The sequence below is a fragment of the Squalius cephalus genome (assembly GCF_949319135.1).
Source record: "Squalius cephalus genome assembly, chromosome: 9".
Lineage (NCBI taxonomy): Eukaryota > Metazoa > Chordata > Actinopteri > Cypriniformes > Leuciscidae > Squalius > Squalius cephalus.
The window spans coordinates 1,113,904-1,137,013 of record NC_137130.1 but is presented as its reverse complement, the minus strand read 5'-3'; the positions used below and the strand labels follow the sequence as shown (position 1 = coordinate 1,137,013).

Below are 23,110 nucleotides of genomic sequence, written 5' to 3'. Positions count from 1 at the left end.
CGTTCACGGGGCGATAACAGCCATTCAATGGATTTTTGCGTAAATTAAGGCCTTAAATGGCATTAAAAAGCATTAAATTTTAATCCTACAGACATTCAAAATGTAGATCGTTTTGAAGAAAAATGTATATTATTTTTTTTCAATATCACCTTCATAATCATTTTAATTTGCTGTCGCAAATTATGTATGTTAGTGTGATAAACACGCAGAACCAGTTTGGTAATTGCAATTTTGGTATAGTTTCGTCATTGCATCATCGTCAAACTGAATGGTTGCAATTCAGAATTTGGAACATGTCTATTAAAAAAACAAAACAATTATATATATATATATATATATCTCTGTGGTTAGTCATGGGTCATGTATGGCATTACAATATTAAAAAAGGCCATTAAAAAGCATTTAATTTTATTTGAAGAGACCTGCAGAAACCCTGTATAAACTGTGGTGTGTGTAACTCATTACAAGTAACTTGAGTTATGTAATCAGATTACTTTTCCAAGTAACTAGTAAAGTTACTTTTTCAAATAAGTAACGCAATTAGTTACTTTTTAAGGGAGTAACACAATATTGTAATGCATTACTTTTCAAAGTAACTTTCCCCAACACTGTGCATAACCCGTCATGATGATGATGATGATGATGATGATGATGATGATGATGTATTTTCAGAGCGGTGCGCTGGTGAACAGCTACAGGGGAACCGGAGGAATATTTGAGGTTTGCTGGAACAGTCTGGGAGATAAAGTCGGAGCGAGTGGGTCGGATGGATCGGTACGTTCGCCTTCTCAAAACATCGTATAAAACATCATCTGAAACTAATTACAAGGTTTTTAAAATCGTGAGAAACAAATTCAGTCACGTGTGTCCAAATGTGTGTGTGTGTATACACATTTAAATATATTATTAATATAATACAATCAATTATTTAAATTTAGTGTTTTAGTATTATTTTTACTATATAATATTTTACTACTATTTTAAATGGGCTTTTATTTTTGTTTATTTTAGGTTTAATTTTTGTTTATTTTAGGCTATTTAGATTTAATTAATTTTTATTTCACTTTTAGTTTGTTTTAATTTAGTATTAGTTTTTATTTTCTTTATTTCCAGTTAGTAATTTCAGTGCTGCAACTTACTTATTACGGTTATTTGCAAAGGCAACATTTCTAATTTTCTTTTAGTTTATTTTTTCATTTATTTTAGGTTATTTAGATTTCATTTGTTTTTATATCACTTTTAGTTTTAACCCTCTGGTGCTGTTTGGTCATTTTAGACCTGAAACATTTGAATATTTTAATTTATTTTTTATTGTTTACTTCACCAGAATGGTACGAAACTTGGTAAAGGTTTTGGCACTTGCTATGTGAACACATGATACGAAAAGGTTAAATAGTCCTGAGAAAATAGTCACACTTGAGCTCGTCGCGGTCAAATATGAGCGCATTGGAAATTAATTTCAGCTTTTGGTGCTCTTCCCAAACAAACTTGACTTGTTTAGATTTATGGCTTTGATTTTCTCACACTTCAACATATAAATTTTACATAAAATTAAAAAATAGTATTTTTATGCATTTTCATATTAATAAACTTAAACTTCTATATCATTTTTTTTAGTTTCACTAACTTTTTTCATTTCAGCAATAATTTGCCACGTGTCGTCTTTAAAAAGAGACCAAACTCCAGTCTGGGATCCAAAGCATTCAAGATTTACCACTGTTTAAGTTGGAAATTTCATTTTAGCTAGAAATGGATATAGTGGCGCGGCTAAGTGCTTATGTTTGGCAGAATCGTTCAGTTTATGATACAAGCGTGAAAATTGGCATGAGCAGTCTCCATGGGTCACTTGACAAGAAAATTGTCCGAGCCACTTGAAATTTCAAGATGGCGGCAATTTTTCAAGATGGCCGACACCTTAGTGGAGCAGTTAAGTGATATAGTGGTTTATTTGGTGATACAAGCATGAAAATTGGCATGAGCAGTCTCTGTGGGTTACTTGACAATAAGCCACCTACAGCTACTTGAAATTTCAAGATGGCGGCCATTTTTCAAGATGGCCACCACTATATCACTTAACTGCTCCACTAAGGTGTCGGCCATCTTGAAAAATGAAAAATCTTGAAATTTCAAGTGGCTCGGACAATTTTCTTGTCAAGTGACCCATGGAGACTGCTCATGCCAATTTTCACGCTTGTATCATAAACTGAACGATTATATCACTTAGCCGCTCCACTAATCGTGACTATTCCATAAATATAATTTAGGACCATAAAAATCCCCTAAAAATACAAAATATTTAATAAAACAATATTAACAAACTAAAATATTGTACATTAATTTAATTGAAATAAAGTAAACCAAAGGGTTAATTCAGTTTTATTTCCAGTTAGTAATTTTAGTGCATCAACTATTTCAGTTCCAGTTTTAATGTAGTTTAACTTTTCTTCTGATATATAGATTTTATTTTACCTAATGTTTTAATAGTTGTAGTAGTAATAGTTGTGTAAACCCCATCTTGTTTCTCCAGGTCTGTGTTCTCGATTTACGGAAATAGCGTTGGCTGAATCCCGGATGCAGGATTGTGCAGCTAAAGCCTTCAGCGCGTCTGAACTCGTTTCCTCCGTGGAGCCGGTCGATCCAGATCCGGGAACAGAATCTGATTGTTGAAACCCAAACTGGAGGGAAACGTCCACTAGAGACGGTCAGCGAACAGCTGGTGCTGTGGATCGACGTGGAAGAGCCGGAGACGTTTCTTTCCAGAGGTTTCGTCGCACGTTTGTCCAGCGATGTCACGCATCAGTATCGCTGAGCGCCGCTGATGTTCGTTGGGCTTTTTTACTGCGGAAAACAGATTTTTACCAACCTTTAATTCAAGACGAGGCTTCACGTGTGCGAGAACCTGATCGTTTTCCAACCCTAACGTGTAATACCGAGGTGAATGAAGACGCCGAGTACTTGGGGAAATATTTTATGAATATGTTTGATTCTCAGAGATTAAATATACAGGTGTATAATCTCCCCGCTGGATGTACATTTAATGAATGTAAAGATGTAAATGAGACCACAGATTTTATAAACTGTGTTTATATGTTTATAAAGTAATCAATATTTCATACTTTTAGTTTTTTCTGATTTTGTGGACGAATGCCTGCTGGATCGGCAGCAAACGCGTTATCATGAGATTGTGATGCATGTTATAAGGATACGTGCCTCAAAATCTGTTATCGGAAGTGGGTGAAGTGCATTCTGGGACGTGGTTTAGTTAGTGCAGGTCTTCATCAACGTCGTGTCCGAATCGGGTGCGATGTGATAAAACAACAAGCGCTCTCTTCCATGCAAATCTGATTTATTTTTTTTGTCTTATTTTGTTGTTGATTGGTTTCTTTTCTGTGGCGCTGTGCTGGGAAGCTCCGCCCACCGTGAAATATCATTGGTCCAAAATCCTAATTTACATGAAACAATAAAGGTGTTTTGATTGATTTTGAATGAGTCGATGTGCTATCTTTACTAAGGAATTACAAATGCACATAAAAGGATAAAACATAATAACAATAATAAATAAATAAAATCAAACGATGAAATAAAGTTGAATAAAAATCTTTCTTTCCTCGCTAAACCTGAACATGTGACGTGTCAATCACAAATGTTTGGACCAATGAGGTTTCACCGTGGGCGGGGCTACTCACGTCACTGCATAAATACAAAGCAACCAACCGTCAAAAGACCAATCTCGGATTCACATGGAGGAGAAGGTAAATGAGACGCTTTTTCCTATTGAAATGAGCAGCAAAAGATTAACCGTTTAACTGAATAAACCTTAGATTATCACTTTATCTCGCATGTCGTCTGATTTGGACACATGATGCAGCAGAAACATGATTGTTTGTCAGGATGATGTCCATCTACTGATCTCTGTGTGTGTTTGACCGGTCACGCGCGTTATTAACCCTTCAGGGACTGATGATCGGTTACGTTAGTCCTGCTGTAAACTTTCAAAACTGTGATTGGCGCCTTTTCTCTCCTCGCGATCGTTCGTTATTTAACCGCCACTGCGGGTTTAATTTCGTACTGTACGTGCGTTTGACAATGTAAGATGGACGTTTCTTTATTTTTATTATTTCAATAAAACCAAGTTTAGTTTAATGGGGAATTTATTTGAGATGCATCAAAATGATCGCGTTTCTACGTGACGCGGGTTTTTTCCTCGGTTCACCGGAACCGGAAGCCCTTATTGTCTGTGTCAGACTGTTATCTTGGCTCGTCGAGATCCTCGCGGTTCATCCTGTTTTGACGTGTCTCTGCCAAGTATAAAGTTTAACTCTGTTTCGTGGACAAAACTGTATCTCACTGTCTCGCATTCAGAGGCTCAAATAAATCACTCTATTTTGATATTACGAACAGTCGTGTTTGATTCATTCATATTGCACGCTATGACTTTTGTTTGGAATAATTTACTAATTGAATCATTTACAGCACTGATAATAATCATAAATGTTTCTTGAGCATCAAATCCTCATATTAGAGTGATTTCTGAAGGATCATGTGACACTGAAGACTGGAGTAATGATGCTGAAAATCCAGCTTTGATCACAGGAATAAATTACACTTTACTATATTCACAATAGAAAACAGATGATTTACATTATAATAATATTTCACAATTTTTACTGTATTTTTGATCAAATAAATTCAGTTTTGCATTAAACTTAACTATAATCGTATTTATTATGAACTTTGACCACTAGTTTATGTTAGTTTTTTTTGCCAAAGAGGCAAATTATTAATATTAAAACATTAATACTACTTAAATTAAATGTTTCTCTAATCAATGATTTTGTTGTTCCACTATTCAGGAAATCAAATATAACAATAAAAAACAATACACACTTCATCTTTAATGACAGTATAATTTAATGAAATATAAAATGAGTAAAACATAAGCAACAAGTGTGCTGGGAAATTAATACTGCATTTTTACAGTGAAATCCTTAAAACGGTGTGTTTGTTTATTACAAATAAGTCTGTTTGCAAACATTGATACTCGGATTCAAAGCAAAGTTTCATTCATATTGAATAATGTGTGGTTTTAGAGTAAGTTCAGCAGTGATTGTCCAGAGAATCATTGGCTTGAGTTGATTGTAGAAATGCTTGAAGACTCGGTTCTGTTGGATCAGAAGTCGAAGGCTCGAAGCGTATGAAAGCGTTCAGCATGTGGAGATCTCCAGTGACGCCCCGTTGGGCTTGACGTCCTCGACCTCTCGCTGTTCACTGGATATGTGGATTTCTACTGTACTAGACTCTGAATCTATGAGATGAGACGGAGAAGAATAGTTAAAGGAGAAGTTCACTTTTAAAATGAAAATTCTGTCATCATATACTCACCCTCATGTTGTTTCAAAGCTGTATGAATTTCTTTCTTATGCTGAACAGAAAGGAAGATATTTAGAAGAATATCAGTAACCAGACAGTTTTTGGGTCCCAATGACTTCCATAGTAGGAAAAAAATATACTATGGAAGTCATTGGGACCCAAAAACTGTCTGGTTACTGATATTCTTCTAAATATCATCTTTCTGTTCAGCATAAGAAAGAAATTCATACAGCTTTGAAACAACATGAGGGTGAGTATATGATGACAGAATTTTCATTTTAAAAGTGAACTTCTCCTTTAATGCCGTCCCTGATGGTGGAGTTTTATTATTACATTTACACCAGAGTCCAAAAGTGACGTACGGACTAGTAAAACTGACATCTTCACCCTTTATTCAAATATTATTAAAGATTCATATATTATTAAGTAGATTGTTTTATTAGTGAACATGACGAATTGTGCAACATAATTTTGGTCCAGGCAAATAAATTATGAGCACATGCAAGATAATCAGCCAAATATTAATAACTGATTGTTTGCTTATTCCTGTCGGATATTTGTTTTTCTATGCATTTTTTTGCATAGTAAAATAAAACCTGTAGTTTGACTTTTTTGCCAAATAATTTTGTCAGATAAATACCTTAAACAAGTTTAGTGTTTTGTTCTTCCTTCATTTATATATAGAATTTTATTTTTTTCATATTTTGATGGTTTAATCAAACTTGCAGGGTCATTAAAAACAATTATCCCTTCCAGACATAACTTTTGGACACTGCTGTGTGTGTGTGTGTATGTATAATTGATAACTTTGGTCATCACCATAAAAAATTCTGTCACAATACCATAGTTAACAGTTAGTGTTACTACATTAAATCCATGGATTAGTGTTGTCAAAAGTACCGACTTCGGTACCAAGTCGGTCCTGAAATTTAAAGAAATGTGAGGCTCTGAGTGCAATCGTAAACACCTCTGATTGGCCACTGTGCTCATCACATATGTCTGTGATTGGCTACAGCGCTTCAACAACATGTTGTATACATCAGTGCCGCTCTTCAGCGAGCGCTCAGGCCGTGTCCACCAAAGCGGTTTTTCACGCGGCTGGCGTGTGTTTTCAATGGGAGCGCCGCGTTTTTAAAACGCCATGAGCGTAACGAAGCACTGAGCGTTTTTTCACACCGAAGCGCTCGCCGTTTTTCACAGGTCGCGGAGAGTTGAAGAATGTTCAACTTTGAGTAAAACGCGGCGCTCATCACTGTCACTTTTTACCCAACCGTCCAATCACAGTGGAGGAGGGGCGGGACTAATACCACACCGACCAACCGCCACATTCTGCTTGTACAACGTCAACAACAAGCATAATAACGGAACAAAATTATATAAAACAGGAGCCAGAGCAATTTTTTGCTTTACACTTTACAAACATGCTTAAAGGGGTCATATAACGGCACATGCACTTTTACAAGTTGATTGTACTGAAGTGTGTGTTGGCAGTGCCTGTACACAACCATCATATAATGATAAAAATCCATCCAGTGGTTTTTTTTAATCTCCTTATATGTTTTCCCCGTCTCAAATCAAGCAGTCTGACGTCACACGGTCGGACGCCCCTCCCACGATTGTTGATTGACAGCAGCGTTTCAACTCAGACCCGCCCTCGCTCATGAGCGAGCTGTCAATCATGATAGTCCGCCATTGTTGATACGCTGGAGCACTGTCTATGAGCAGAATGGCGTCTGAGCGAGTGTGGTGTTCTGTTTATGAGGAACACAGCATCATGTTGATGCTCCTGAATCCGAACCGCTGAAGACGCAGTGGCTGAGTTTGTTTTCGAAAGGAATATTCCCCACGATCAACGTCAATGCTTTCATGATTGCGCGAATCATTTCACACACCAGACTGCTTTACACACGAGGGTCAGTAAAGCTGGTTTTGCTAAGAAGCTGCTCCTGAAAAAAGGATCGGTACCAACTATTGGTGTTCCTGCTGCACCTCCAGAAGAACTGAAGTGAGTGAGTAACGCTTTATTAACCTTTATATTAATCTTTGCAAATCGCTTCACGATGAATGCGGCTGTTTACACTCAGGGTACATTATGGCATGTTTTATATGTACGACGTTCTCAATATAATTCATAATCCCACGTTTATGATGAACAACGCGTTATGGTTATTGTGTTATTGTGTCCGCACAGAACAGAGGGGCGGGGTCAGCAAAGCTCATTATCATTTAAAGACACATGCACTGAAACGGCGTGCTGAAAACAGCTGTTTTTGACCAGGTAAAATGAGTGTTTTCTTACAATACTAATGAGAATTTTTATTTAAAGTATATTACAAACTTTTAATTTAGACCCTAAAGAATCATATTAGCTTATACAAAAATGGCATTATATGACCCCTTTAAAAACGTTACATTGTATCAACATTTTTATATAGAAACAATATAGAAACTGTGAAATGAGATACTAGTAACACTTCCGGGGATATTCCTGATCACAGCAAGCGTCTCTCAAGCGCCCACAGCTAGGTGTTTTCAGCTGGCTAAAACACGCTTTGGTGGACGCACGGCCTTACACACACACACACGCGCGAGCGCTCGCTGATGGACGGCTGCTTGTGCTTTCAAAAGCTCCTGTTTTTTAAAGCACTCTCAAACGCTCCCGTGCGCTGATCATTGTAGCCAATCACAGACATATCCCATGAGCTCTTGAACACAGCGGCCAATCAGAGGTGTTTACCATTCCACTCAACAGCGCTCAAAGCCTCACATTTTTTAAGTTTCAGTTCCGACTTGGTACTTTTGACAACTCTGAATGTTGGTGATTTGTGGACTTGAAGGCTTCCAGAACTTGTTCATTCGTGGCACAGTGTTCCTCCTGGCGTCCCCGTTTACCTTCGGAGAGCACGCTGATGGCGTCCGACGGCTGTTGTCCGTTAGCGCTCAGGCTCTTCTTGATCTCCTGAACGTGGCTCTGGTAGATCAGCGTGGAGCCCACCGTCGGTGTGTATCCGCACGCCGCAGACGTGGAGCCCGAATCCCACGCCAGCTCTCGGCGCCTCTGCCGACTGAAGTCCAGGTCCAGACCCGTCCAGCCGTGGAACGCCAGCGTGTTCAAGAAGCCCTGCATCGGGTTCAGGATCCCCTGAGGACACACAGAAGACCTCAGAGACTCGTGATGCTTGTATGATGTTTCGTGGTGATTGGCGGCTGTTGCGTGGAAAACATGTTATGCAAATATCTAATATGATCATCAGTCTTTTGAGGAAGATTTATTTGCATTATGTTTTAAAACTACAGAGCTTTGATCATAAAACTAAGCATTAAATATCATCTTACTAAAACATTTTATTGACAGATAGTGATATTTATATCAGAGAATGTCTAATAAGGGGAGAACTTCCACTCTCAGTAAACTTCCGGCTTCTGAACTGGCTGCAGTTCCACTCTGGCTCCACATGAGGGCGCTCACAGGACGAGTGCAGTTCCACTCTGGCTCCACATGAGGACGCTCACAGGACGAGTGCAGTTCCACTCTGGCTCCACATGAGGGCGCTCACAGGACGAGTGCAGTTCCACTCTGGCTCCACATGAGGGCGCTCACAGGACGAGTGCAGTTCCACTCTGGCTCCACATGAGGGCGCTCACAGGACGAGTGCAGTTCCACTCTGGCTCCACATGAGGGCGCTCACAGGACGAGTGCAGTTCCACTCTGGCTCCACATGAGGGCGCTCACAGGACGAGTGCAGTTCCACTCTGGCTCCACATGAGGGCGCTCACAGGACGAGTGCAGTTCCACTCTGGCTCCATATGAGGGCGCTCACAGGACGAGTGCAGTTCCGCTCTGGCTCCACATGAGGGCGCTCACAGGACGAGTGCAGTTCCGCTCTGGCTCCACATGAGGGCGCTCACAGGACGAGTGCAGTTCCACTCTGGCTCCACATGAGGGCGCTCACAGGACAAGTGCAGTTCCACTCTGGCTCCACATGAGGGCGCTCACAGGACGAGTGCAGTTCCACTCTGGCTCCACATGAGGGCGCTCACAGGACGAGTGCAGTTCCACTCTGGCTCCATATGAGGGCGCTCACAGGACAAGTGCAGTTCCACTCTGGCTCCATATGAGGGCGCTCACAGGACGAGTGCAGAATGAATGGAGGTCTATCATCCATGTTTTAGAAATGACGCTTTGGTCAACATGTGTTGTTTCTAGAAATACATGTGATTAATTACATTTCTGTAGCTCAAGTCAGCTTTATTTCTACACAGATTGTTTCAAAGCAGCGTCACAGTGATAAACAGGAACATAACACATGACATGTAAAGCAACCAATCACGGTTTGTAGTGTTCCACGTCATGTTTAGGGTCTCGAAAATGTAATGTCGATGTTTTTACAACAACAGACCGGAGTGTAATCCAGCGTTTAGCTGATCCTGATGAGCGTAAACATGACTGCGTTCTTTTTTCCATGAGGGGGTTTGGCTTCACATCTGCTTTGTTTCCAGGCGGATCGTTACAAAAAGTTCTTTTTTTTTTTGCTTGTTTTTGTGTCAGCCAATCAGCACACACTTACATCACTGGTAGTAACTCTGCAGTACGAGCTAGTTTAGTCCCTTATACCTAAGACCAGTCCAGTTGATTGATATCTGATATCTGATATGGTACTCACCATGATGAACCACGTGATGAGCGCGGCGTTGCGAACGTCCTTCAGATCGCTGGCTTTAATGTCGTCCTGCATCTCCAGATAAAACAGCAAACTCTCATTGATGATGTTGGGCAGCCAGCTGACGAAGACCACAGCAAACACACTATCAGCTTCATTTCCTCACATTAGTGTACTAACAATGAACAATAGTTCTATAGCATTTAATAACTTAATTTCAACATTTACTAATACGTTATTAAAATCAAAAGTTGGATCTGTCAATAATAGTTAATGCACTGTGAACTATTAGATTTTTACTAACTAATGTTAAAAAGATCAACAGATGCTTTATTACTCACTGATAGTTTATTAAGAAATAAGACCTTATTCTAAAGTGTTACCAAAATATTTGATTTTTATGATTTTTTTTAAGAAGCAACGCAACTCAGTTGCACTTTATTTTACAGTAGATGTTCTTGCCTAAGACAGCACTGGTTAAAGTAAGGTAACTACATGGGTTAAGGTTAGGTTCAGGGTTAGTACCTAGTTATTGTAATTACTATAATAAGTACATATGTACATAGGGAACAGTAAAAGACAAGTCTCCTTCATTTATATAGCGCTTTTAACAATATGAATTGTTTCAAAGCAGCTTTACAGTGATAATAGGAGATTACAGTGATTAAAATAAAGGTTTTAAAGTAAAACCCATAATTATTCTCTCCATAAACTGCAAAAACAATGTTCTTCCTCAGTATTTCTGCCTTGCTTTGCAGGACAAATATCTAAACATTCAGCAAAAACACATTTAATTTTGATGATATGTTTTTCTCAGTAAATAAGATTTAACCCTTTCCCCGCCACTGACAGAATTTTCCTTCGATCCGTGTTTTGACTGTTATACGGTAGGGGGCGCTATTGCACATCTTCTGAAAGACTACAGGATCTCTGGATCATCCGTTTCTCAGCTTTTTGTTCAAAATGTTGCTTTTTTATAAAACTTACCCACATTCAAGAGTTGATAAAATAAAAGAATGCATGAATCTTGAATAAAATGGTTTTTAACCCTAACCCTAGTTTGTTCATTTAAAAACAGTGTGTTTGTGCTCTTTCTTTGGATATATTGCATGTTCAGATATTCATAAAATATTGTGGAGGCCATGAAAGTTTTGTAAAACTTTTTGAGTTTTTTTTTTTTGAACTAACTTAAGTCATTTTGTTTCTCCAGTAAATATCTTGATTTAAAGCTACAATATGTATTTATTTATTTTTCGCCGCTAGGGGTCGCTAACCTCTTACAATAACAAAGGCGTAGGTTGATGACGCATAAGTGGGATTATGGAACTTCTTGTCATGCTGATGGATCTAATAATGTTTATGGATGAGTGAATACACTGATGTTTTTAACATGACTGTGGAATGAAGCAGGGTGAGTGCTAATGAGAGAGAGATCTCAGCGCCACACGCGAGTCCCGCGGATATAAAGAGATGAGGACATTTCATTCTGCCGAACTAACTTACCCGCTAGTGCTGAATAATACTCACACAGGGCAGTTTATCAGACGAATGAAACTTGTGAGGGAACGCAGCGCTGTTTCACTCGCTCTACACTATCACACTAAACTGCATTTGAGTGTGTTAAAGTTATAATGTTATTCTATGTGTTAGTTTGTCTGTATGAGACTAGTGCTGCGTTCACACCAAACGCGAATAGAGCGTCTGGCGAGAGTGATTTCAATGTAAAGACGCTTTTACGTGCGTCTGGCGATCCTGCGGCGCGAATGAGGCGTTTAGTGCGGCGCGGTGGACGCGAATTGAGCATCTGGCGCATTACGCTCAAATGATTTTATTTGGTGCTTGTTGTGCATTCACGCGTTTGACGCGAATTCGCATCTGACGCCCAAGTTGAAAAATCTGAACTTTGGTGTCTGTTCGCGCCGCGTTAACCAATCAGGAGCCTGCTTGCTGCTGTCACATGGTGAAGTGATGGGATAAACTCCCGCCCGGAGTCACTCATTCAAAATGGAGTATAGCAATATAGCAGAATATAATATTCAATAACAGTTAACTGAGTATCACTAGAAAGTGAGTATAGTGAGTATCAGAAAGAGCACCAACAGTGGTATCCGTACCACAGTTTGAATATACTGTAATATACTGTATTTAAAATTTCATATAGATTTAAGTGAAGACAGATGGACAGGCGCTCTGCATCTGGGATAGAGCGGCTGTAGTTGGTGTCCTGAAGGGTGATCCTCGCTCCGATGCGGTGACTCTCTCGATGAATGCTCGATCAACATCAGCATCTTGCAAATAGACAAGCGGATTTCGCTTCAGACGCGCGAATGGATTCAAAATGTTCAAGCGTCCAACTAAACGCGATAACGCGGATATTACGTCATTGACAGGCGACAAGTGAACAGGGACAGGCACTATTTAAAATGGGAATTTCAATCACACTGTGCAAGTGATTTTTGGATATTTTATTACGAAAATCTTACATATTGCACCTTTAAGATGTTTAGATGTTTGTGCTGGAACACAAGACAGAAACAGTGAGGAAGAACATCATGTTTTGCAGTGTGTGATTAAGATGTTCAGAGAGCTTGATATAAATCTCTGCTCCATGAATATGAATCTTACCAGATGACAAACACCAGCATGATCTTAAAGAACCGTATCTTGATCTCCGATCCGAGGCGTCTCTCGTTCTCGGTGTAGATTCCCTGCTGGCCCTTGAGCAGCGACGTCACTGCAAGAAAACACGAGTTCCTCTCAATAAAGTCACGAGTAGGGACGCACGATATATCATCCACCATATCGGTATCGGCCGATATATGTTCATTTTTAATGTTATCATTTACGGCCTGATATATTAAAGCCGATAAATAGTGTATTATTTCCTTCAGCTGAGACTCTTCAGATGCCACTGTTCAACATGATGGTTTGAATTGCTTGAAATATGATTGAAATCACTTCATAAAAGGAAAATACAGTTCAGTGCAACATGTGCAGCGCAAGTCCGTCATATCGGCTACATCTGTCCATCATAAAAGTGCATCTATCCATCATAAAAGTGCATCTGTCCATCATAAAGTGCATCTATCCATCATAAAAGTGCATCTGTCCATCATAAAGTGCATCTATCCATCATAAAAGTGCATCTGTCCATCATAAAGTGCATCTATCCATCATAAAAGTGCATCTGTCCATCATAAAGTGCATCTGTCCATCATAAAAGTGCATCTGTCCATCATAAAAGTATAAATGTTCTCATAAAATTATGAGAACATTATAATTGTGTGTTTGGGATGTTTTTGTTTTGTTCTTAATGAGCAATACTTCTACAGCATTAGTTAATCTTAGTTAAAGCATTAGTTCACTTCAGAATGAAAATTTCCTGATAATTTACTCTCTCTCCACGTCATCCAAGATGTTCACGTCTTTCTTTCTTCAGTCGAAAAGAAATGAAGGTTTTTTGAGGAAAATATTCCAGGATTTTTCTCCGTATAGTGACTTCAGTGGGGGGATTACCAGTGAGAGTGCCCATCATCACCACCAGAGGGCACTATTGTCATTCCCTAATGAAACTACATTTCCCATAACTCTCTGCCTGGACTCATCCCTGATTGCATCCACCTGTGTCTCATTCATTCTCTGTTTCACATTACTCACAGAAGTTGCGCTTTAGACTTAAGTGGAATCCGTATGTTTGTTTGGCCGGAAGCAAGTTATTTTAACTTATAAAGTTTTAAATATTAATATTTTTCTTACATAAACTCATGGTTTTGCTTCAGAAGGCCTTTATTAACCCACATGATCTGCATGAAGTTCGTTTAGATGCACTTTTATGATGGATAGATGCACTTTTATGATACAGATGTACTTTTATGATGGATAGATGTACTTTTATGATATAGATGCACTTTTATGATATAGATGCACTTTTATGATGATAGATGCACTTTTATGATGGACAGATGCACTTTTATGATGGATAGATGCACTTTTATGATGGACAGATGCACTTTTATGATATAGATGCACTTTTATGATGGACAGATGCACTTTTATGATGGACAGATGCACTTTTATGATATAGATGCACTTTTATGATGGACAGATGCACTTTTATGATATAGATGCACTTTTATGATGGACAGATGCACTTTTATGATGGACAGATGCACTTTTATGATATAGATGCACTTTTATGATGGACAGATGCACTTTTATGATGGATAGATGCACTTTTATGATGAATAGATGCACTTTTATGATGGACAGATGCACTTTTATGATGGATAGATGCACTTTTATGATGGATAGATGCACTTTTATGATGGATAGATGCACTTTTATGATGGACAGATGCACTTTTATGATGGATAGATGCACTTTTATGATGGATAGATGCACTTTTATGATGGACAGATGCACTTTTATGATGAATAGATGCACTTTTATGATGAATAGATGCACTTATGATGGACAGATGCACTTTTATGATGGATAGATGCACTTTTATGATGGACAGATGCACTTTTATGATGAATAGATGCACTTTTATGATGAATAGATGCACTTTTATGATGGACAGATGCACTTTTATGATGAATAGATGCACTTTTATGATGGACAGATGCACTTTTATGATGGATAGATGCACTTTTATGGACTAAAACAGAAACGGCCATTCACTCCCATTATAAAGCTTGGAAGAGCCAGGACATTTATTAATATAACTCTGATTGTATTCGTCTGAAAGAAGAAATTCATTTACACCTAGGATGAGTTCAGGGAGAGTAAATCGTGGGCTAATTTTCATTTTAAGGTGAACTATCTCTTTAGAGGGCTTGAGCAGATTAGCACTCACCAGCAGAGACGGTCCGAGCGAACAGCACTGGATTGACGGCGAGCACCAGGAGCATCGGGGCGTATGTGGTGACGTAGTGCGGGACGGCGTGCTGAAGGCCATTCTCACAGCTCACATGACAAACACGCTCAGTTCAGATCCACAGTGCAGAAGCGGCTCACATCACAGTTTGCCAGAATTCATTGCATTCAGTGATGCATGTTATCAGTTCATGCATTGACTAAAAATCCAACCCATGACTTTAGTGTTGCTATTATTAAAGGAGTAGTTCATTTCAGAATTAACATTTCCTGATAATTTACTCTCCGTCATCCAAGATGTTCATGTCTTTCTTTCTTCAGTGGAAAAGAAATTAAGGTTATGGAGGAAAACGTTCCAGGATTTTCCTCCATATAGTGACTTAAATGGGGTCCAACAGGTCGAAGGTCCAGATGTGAGCAGCATTAGTGGTTAAAAGTAAATAAATGTTTATTTTGTTCTAAAATGTCCGCTTGTTTGTCTAGATAAGACTCTTATTCCTCGGCTGGATCGTGTCGAGACTTTGAAGCTGCACTGAAACTCACATCTGGACCTTCGACCCGTTGGACCCCATTGAAGACACTATATGGAGGAACATCCTGGAACGTTTTCCTCCATAACCTTAATTTCTTTTCGACTGAAGAAAGAAACACACAAACATCTTCTTGGATGACGGAGAGTAAATTATCAGGAAATGTTAATTCTGAAGTGAACTACTCCTTTAAGTGTGTAAAATGTACACACTGCACCTTTAAGTGTGTGTTTTGGTCACCTGGAGATGGAGGGGTAGTAGAGCATCGCCACGCCCTCGACACACAGCAGGAGCGTCAGACCCCACGTGATCATGTGATACAGGACGATGGTGCTACGACAGAGACACGCGCGTCAGGAAATCAAACTAACATCTGCTCCAGCGTTTACACGAACAAGATGCATGATGGGACACACCTAATGCCAGCCGACCTCTTGACCACTAAGAAAACATCCACCGCGTAACAGAACGTCCACCAGAAGGAGGCGCTGAAAAACAGCTGGATCCACATCTGGAGATCAAAACAAACAACACCCATCCTTTACATTATTAAATTTGCAAAGATAATAAGATTTTTTATTTATTTTTTAATTTACATGCATTTAAAGCATATTTGATAGGAAAAAAAAAGTGAGTTTGAAGAGGTAGAAAGGATATGATTTTAAATAAACTAGCAAAATTAGCGTTTTGTATTCATTTAAGGCTTTAATTTGTTAATTATAAGACTTCTTTGTGAGAGTAAATGCATAATGTTTAGATTATTAATGTGCCTATAATAAAGTTTACTTAACTATTAAGTTATTATTCTTTTCAGTTTTGTTAGTATTTATTTATTTTTATCTTGTTTTCCCTTTTGACACCATTGGCAGATTTTTTTTTCTTCTTGTTTTAAGTATAAATTTACTATTTAGTTATTATTGCTCGTTTATATTTATCTTTTTTTTAATTTATATATTTATTTTAATCTTGTTTTCCCGTAGAATTACATTTATTTTTCTGACCCCACTGGAAGATATTTATTATTGTTCCAAGTATAAACTCATTATTTCGTTGTTATTCTTTTATTTATTTATTTATTTATATTTTAGTATTTATTTATGCATTTTTTTATTTTGTCCTTTTGAATTACGTTTATTTTTCTGACCCAGTGTGTGTGTTTATTTGTATGTTACTGTTATTTTGGGGTTGATTTTTGTTGTTGTTTGTCATAATGTTAAAAATTATATGAGAGGTTACTTATGATTAATCTTTCATTTTCTGCAACTGTATGTTTATGCAAGTACAAATAACTGCAGATTTAACCCCTCTCAGTGATATTTAAGGTGCACATGAGACGATAATGGTCCTGCTCCTCTTACCGCACTGCCGACGCAGAACACCTCGGGCCAGACGTCAGTGCCGTTCCCACCGGAGATTCTGTCCACGAGATCGGGAAGGCCGAGCCAGATCGACGAGCGCACGATGATTCCTGCACAAATGCATCACATCACTCCATCTTTGATGAGGATTTACAGTAGAGTACCGTAAAACATGACAATACTGTTTGCAGAATCTGTTATTTAAAGGTACAGTATGTAACTTTTTTTGTTAAAATTTAAATAATATGAATCAAAACATCATCAGTCCTTCCGTTTAAATCTTTCCCTGTAAGACACATTGTTACACATTGTAACGCTCACTTTGTGCATTTACGGTAATTCAAGGTACAATGAAAACTGCACGTGTGTGTAGAGAGAGAGTCAGTAGGCGCGTTTCCATTACAGATTTGCGCAAAACTTTTGCGAATTTAATTTTTACAAATTTTTTTTTTAAATGTCGACAAAAAACTATTGCGAATTGACGGCGTTTCCATTAACCGATGTTATACGACTAAAGCTTCATTTTTTCCTCTCGCGATCAGTAAAATCATTTCAAAACCATGGCAGCGGACGTTGTTACGTTTATGTACTATATCTCAGCCACTGCACTGGCCATTATTATTAATGGAAGGAGATGTGTGTGTGTGTGTGTGTGTGTGTGTGTGTGTGTGTTTTCCAAGCATTAATGGTGAGGAATGACCCTTATTATACTTTTAGCTAGTGATGTCAATTTCTAAACACTACTTTATGAAGCTTCGAGACCTTTACGAGTCTCTTGTTCTGAATCAGTGGTTCGGAGCGTGTCTCAAACTGCCAGAGTCACGTGACTGCAGGAAACGAGACTTCATTACGTCATAACTGTTTCGAAACACATGATCTCTGTAAACCGAGTCACTGAGAACCACTGAACAAGAGTCTGTGGGTTTCACCTGATCTCTGATCAGTTTTATACATTTGTAGATGTTTTAATTAGACATTAGTATAATTAAAATGAATAATGGCTCTTATTGGCCTGTTGAGCTGAGCCATTCATAGAACAAACAAAACAAACCCTGACAATTGATAAAAATAACATATAGACACTTGATAATCTTATTAGATGATTAGATAATTGCATTTGAAAGATTTTACTTTCAATAAAAAATCTGTGCATGTTTGGCCTGGGTTTCTGTTGCAGTTACACTGTTCTGACCACTAGGGGTCGCCGTGGAGGCGGTGTCGGATTGTTTCGAAGCCTCGATCCGCCCGCCACTAGATTCAACCCTTCCGCACGTACGATCACAGCGGTGTGACGGGAGCGTCAGTGCATCACGTGATCAATCGCGTCGGCTGGCGCTCAGTGCTCGTCATATATCACAACTATTCAGTGTTTCCAACCACATAAGGTTTAGTTTAGCTTTCAGACATTTAAATGCACAGAAGAAAAACAATACATTTAGAGTTTGTAAAACACACACTGATATCTATTGAAGCGGAATAATAATCCTTTCCATTATAATGAGACGACACGTTTTATTCATATCAGACACACATTGTGTAAGTCGCTTTAAAGTTTACTCTATTCTTCTCCCAGTTCACCGGCCACTGACTTCTGTGTGTTTCAGGAGAAGAGGATGAACTCACGTGTTGGAAATCCAACAGATCCGATTCTCTGAAACAAACTAGCATGATGGCGCCCGTCGGCAATATTTTTTTCCCCAGGATGGCAGGGGAAGACTCATGAATATTCATTAGGGAAGTCATCCCTGATTGGTCTGGTCTTAACCCCAGTGACGGGTAGGTTTAGGGCGGGGTTAGGGGTAGGTCATCAGACCAATCAGGGATGACTTCCCTAATGAATATTCATGAGTCTTCCCCTACCATCCTGGGAAAAAAAATATTGCCGCCCGTCGCGCATACATTCATTCAGCGCTGTTGTGGTGGTGTGTCACGTGACAAGCAATGATGCGTCACCATGGAAACAATAAAGTGATGCGTTCTGAATAACGGTCGCCTTGAAAAACTCACGTCAGCGAGAATATTGTAAACTTGCGTGTGAAAAGGTTAAACAAACGCTGAACAGAGGAGAGTCTGCTGAACACGACAGAGCTCGTAATAAAGCAAGAATCAACATCAGCTCGGCTTCAGCAGACGGAGAGAACTGAGGGATGTGAAACGCTGTAATTACTCGAGCATTACTCTAGTGTGACGGCTCGTGTCATTACAGTAGTAGTAGCGCTGTGCTGGAGTTTACTCTGAAGGAGCCGTGTCTGTCAAACATGTTCTTCCGCACAATGCCTGCAGTTTAGTGTTGAACTGCTCGAGGACGAGTGTGTGGTGAAGCTAACCGAAGCCTTCCTCGTGCTCCTGACTCTGGATGAACTCCGTGTCCTCGGAGAGAAGCCGTGGAATAGTCGTGTTCTGGAAACAGCTCGTGTGGTTTTGCACTAATTGAGCGTCTCAAAGATCATGCAGTGATTTACTGTAACACAACACTACTGTAACACAACACTACTGTAACACAACACTACTGTAACACTACTGTAACACAACACTACTGTAACACAACACTACTGTAACACTACTGTAACACAACACTACTGTAACACAACACTACTGTAACACTACTGTAACACAACACTACTGTAACACAACACTACTGTAACACTACTGTAACACAACACTACTGTAACACAACACTACTGTAACACTACTGTAACACAACACTACTGTAACACAACACTACTGTAACACAACACTACTGTAACACAACACTACTGTAACACAACACTACTGTAACACTACTGTAACACAACACTACTGTAACACTACTGTAACACAACACTACTGTAACACAACACTACTGTAACACTACTGTAACACAACACTACTGTAACACAACACTACTGTAATACTACTGTAACACAACACTACTGTAACACTACTGTAACACAACACTACTGTAACACAACACTACTGTAATACTACTGTAACACAACACTACTGTAACACAACACTACTGTAACACTACTGTAACACAACACTACTGTAACACAACACTACTGTAACACTACTGTAACACAACACTACTGTAACACAACACTACTGTAACAACACTACTGTAACACTACTGTAACACAACACTACTGTAACACAACACTACTGTAACACAACACTACTGTAACACTACTGTAACACTACTGTAACACAACACTACTGTAACACAACACTACTGTAACACTACTGTAACACAACACTACTGTAACACAACACTACTGTAACACAACACACTACTGGCAGAACATGCCGGATCCGAACACACGCAGCTGATACACACACACACACACACACACACATACAGTTCCCTTTCTAATCAAGCAACACATGTGCAAAACTGTAAACCGTGCACATTAGACATGATTAAAGACATTATTATGAACAAATAGAATAATGCATTTATTGATGCAAATCAGCTTTACGACAAAATCCAGTTTATAAACATTTAAACAGATTATTTGTCTGAATGTCTACAATCTTACAAAAGTGAACAGTTTATGAAACAGACAGACTGACCCAAATCTGGTGTGTGTGTGAGAGAGAAAGAGAGAGAGAGAGTGAGTGTGTGTGTGTGTGTGTGTGTGTGTGTGTGTGTGTGTGTGTGTGTGTGTGTCTGATGTTTATCAATCAATTTTCCTTGTGAGGACCAGCAGAAAGTCCTCAAAAGTAGGCAATCTCAAGTTTTCTTGTGGGGTCATTTGGTCCTCACACACACACACATTTGTTTTGCTATACTTGTCAGGACCTCCATAGGCATAATGATTTTTATACTGTACAAACTGTATATTCTGTCTCCTTACACTAACCCGACCATTTTTACATGTTCAAAAAAACACATTTTATTATGTGTGTGTGTGTGTGTGTGTGTGTGAGAGAGAGAGAGAGAGAGAGAGTTAACCTGAACTTTACATTTTTTATTTCCATTTTGGTGTGAAAAGGTCTTTACATTTGCTAAAAAATAGCATTTTTTTGTTATAAAACGCTCAGACCCGGTAAGAAAAAGTAACGCAAAAGTAACGTAACATTACTTTTCTTAAAAAGTAACTACGTAACGCAATTAATTACTTTTTAAGGGAGTAACGCAATATTGTAACTTTTCAAAGTAACTTTCCCCAACACTGGTCACAAGTATAGCTAAACAAGCGTGTGTGTGTGTGTGTGTGTGTGTATGTGTGTGATTACCTGAGCATCCTAAGATGTCACACACGCTGATGATGAGCAGAATCCTGAGGGACGAGGCGGGTTTGGGACGCGGAGACCGGAAGCTGCTGCGCTTCGGCAGGATCTGCAACACGGAGAAGACGACGCTCAGGCTCGCGCTGCCCGCGCATATCGCGCTGAAGAGCCGCGGCGCGAAGCTGATGACGAACTCGGTGGCGGGATCGCGGTTCGGGCAGCAGAAGGTCTCGAGCCGCGGGGACGCCATGATGATGACGAGGAGGAGAAGAAGGAGAAAGAGCGCGAAGAGGAGGATGATGATGATGAAGAGGAAACTCATTCATCTCCCTGGCCTGAGGATCACGAGCTCCATCATCATGTGCTTCGGGTTAATCTGCTGAACAACAGCTCGAGTTACAATAAACTCTGCTCGAGGGTCTCACACTGTGTGTGTGTGTGTGTGTGTGTTCCTCCGTCTGATATAAAACTTTACAAAGCATAAATCATATTGTTTTGTTTATTTTATTGTACTTGTTAAACACACACACACAGAGACACTTTCTCTCTATTTCTCTCACACACACGCACACACACACACACACACACACACACACAACAAACTCTCTCTCTCACGCACACATACTCACACATTCTCTCTCTCTCTCACACACACACGCACACACACACACACAAACTCTCTCTCTCTCACACACACACACACACTCGCCTTCTCTCTCTATCTCTCTCACACGCAAACTCACTCTCTCACACAAACTCTCTCTCACACACACACACACACTCGCTTTCTCTCTCTCTCTATCTCTCTCACACGCAAACTCACTCTCTCACACAAACTCTCTCTCACACACACACACACACACACAAACTCTCTCTCACACACACACACACACACACACACACACACACACACACACTCGCTTTCTCTCTCTCTCTCTCTCTCTCTCTCTCACACACACACACAAACTCTCTCTCTCTCACACACACTCGCTTTCTCTCTCTCTCACACACAAACAAACTCTCTCTCTCACACACACTCGCTTGTTTTCTTTCTCTCTCACACACACATACTCACACACTCTCTCTCACACACACACACACACTCGCCTTCTCTCTCTCACACACACAGACACACTCAACTTATCTCTCTCTCCATCTCTCTCTCTCTCACACACACACACACTCAGTCAGTTCCTCTCTCTCACACATACTCACACACTCTCTCTCTCACACACACACACACTCGCCTTCTCTCTCTCTGTTTCTCTCTCTCTCACACACACAGACACACTCAACTTATCTCTCTCCATCTCTCTCTCTCTCTCACACACACACTCAGTCAGTTCCTCTCTCTCTCACATACTCACACACTCTCTCTCTCACACACACACACACACACTCGCCTTCTCTCTCTCACACACACATACACTCAACTTATCTCTCTCTCCATCTCTCTCTCTCTCACACAGACACACTCAACTTATCTCTCTCTCTCTCTCCATCTCTCTCTCTCTCACACACACACTCAGTCAGTTCCTCTCTCTCTCACATACTCACACACTCGCCTTCTCTCTCTCTCACACACACATACACTCAACTTATCTCTCTCTCCATCTCTCTCTCTCTCACACAGACACACTCAACTTATATCTCTCTCTCTCTCTCCATCTCTCTCTCTCACACACACACAAACACTCGCTTTCTCTCTCTCTCTCACACACACACACACACTCTCTCTCTCTCTCTCTCTCTCTCTCTCTCTCTCTCTCACACACACACACACACACACACACACTCAGTCAGTTCCTCTCACACACACACACCTGAAGCTCATCAGGCTCTCCTGGTTCTGTGATCCTGACTCGCTCAGGCTGGATTGTAAAGGCTCTCTGTAGAAGAGTAACACACGGTGTTTACTGTGAAACTTCCTGGCATTTCCTCCGACACACTGAATGAAAAACACATTTCCAGACTCAGAGCGTTTGTCCTGCTGATCAGCACTGTGAGTAAAAAGTGTGTGTGCGTGTGTGTGTGTGTGTGTGTGTGTGTGTACAAAACAAAATGCACACAAACGTGTCCCTGCTTGATATATAACCACTGA

The 23,110-nt window shown here is 39.7% G+C and overlaps 2 protein-coding genes across 2 annotated transcripts in view; one reads left to right on the top strand and one right to left on the bottom strand.

The window, feature by feature from the left end:
• Window positions 1–4,607, top strand: part of tbl1x (transducin beta like 1 X-linked) — a 37,667-nt gene extending 33,060 nt beyond the window's left edge. The window contains exons 14-15 of the mRNA XM_079881855.1: window positions 673–774; window positions 2,528–4,607. Coding sequence (XP_079737981.1) covers window positions 673–774; window positions 2,528–2,554 — 129 coding nt within the window. The 3' untranslated portion in view covers window positions 2,555–4,607. The remainder of the gene's footprint in view (window positions 1–672; window positions 775–2,527) is intronic.
• Window positions 4,608–4,875: 268 nt separating this feature from the next.
• gpr143 (G protein-coupled receptor 143) lies at window positions 4,876–21,729 on the bottom strand. The gene is made up of 9 exons (XM_079882138.1): window positions 21,016–21,729; window positions 16,798–16,907; window positions 15,856–15,950; window positions 15,680–15,772; window positions 14,890–14,999; window positions 12,657–12,765; window positions 10,035–10,152; window positions 8,263–8,512; window positions 4,876–5,305 (listed from the first exon to the last, which is right to left on the bottom strand). Exons 1-9 carry the CDS (start codon window positions 21,329–21,331, stop codon window positions 5,205–5,207), a joined length of 1,302 nt encoding a protein of 433 aa, XP_079738264.1. The 5' UTR covers window positions 21,332–21,729; the 3' UTR covers window positions 4,876–5,204.
• Window positions 21,730–23,110: the final 1,381 nt, after the last annotated feature.

Bases quoted from the DNA above. Each gene is read 5' to 3' on its own strand.
- gpr143 (XM_079882138.1), bottom strand. From the start codon at position 21,331: ATGAGTTTCCTCTTCATCATCATCATCCTCCTCTTCGCGCTCTTTCTC. The intron at 15,951-16,797 runs GTAAGAGGAGCA...TTTGATCTCCAG, and splicing joins TGTTCTGCGTCGGCAGTGCG to ATGTGGATCCAGCTGTTTTT. The intron at 15,000-15,679 runs GTGACCAAAACA...TTGTCATGTGAG, and splicing joins TACTACCCCTCCATCTCCAG to CTGTGAGAATGGCCTTCAGC.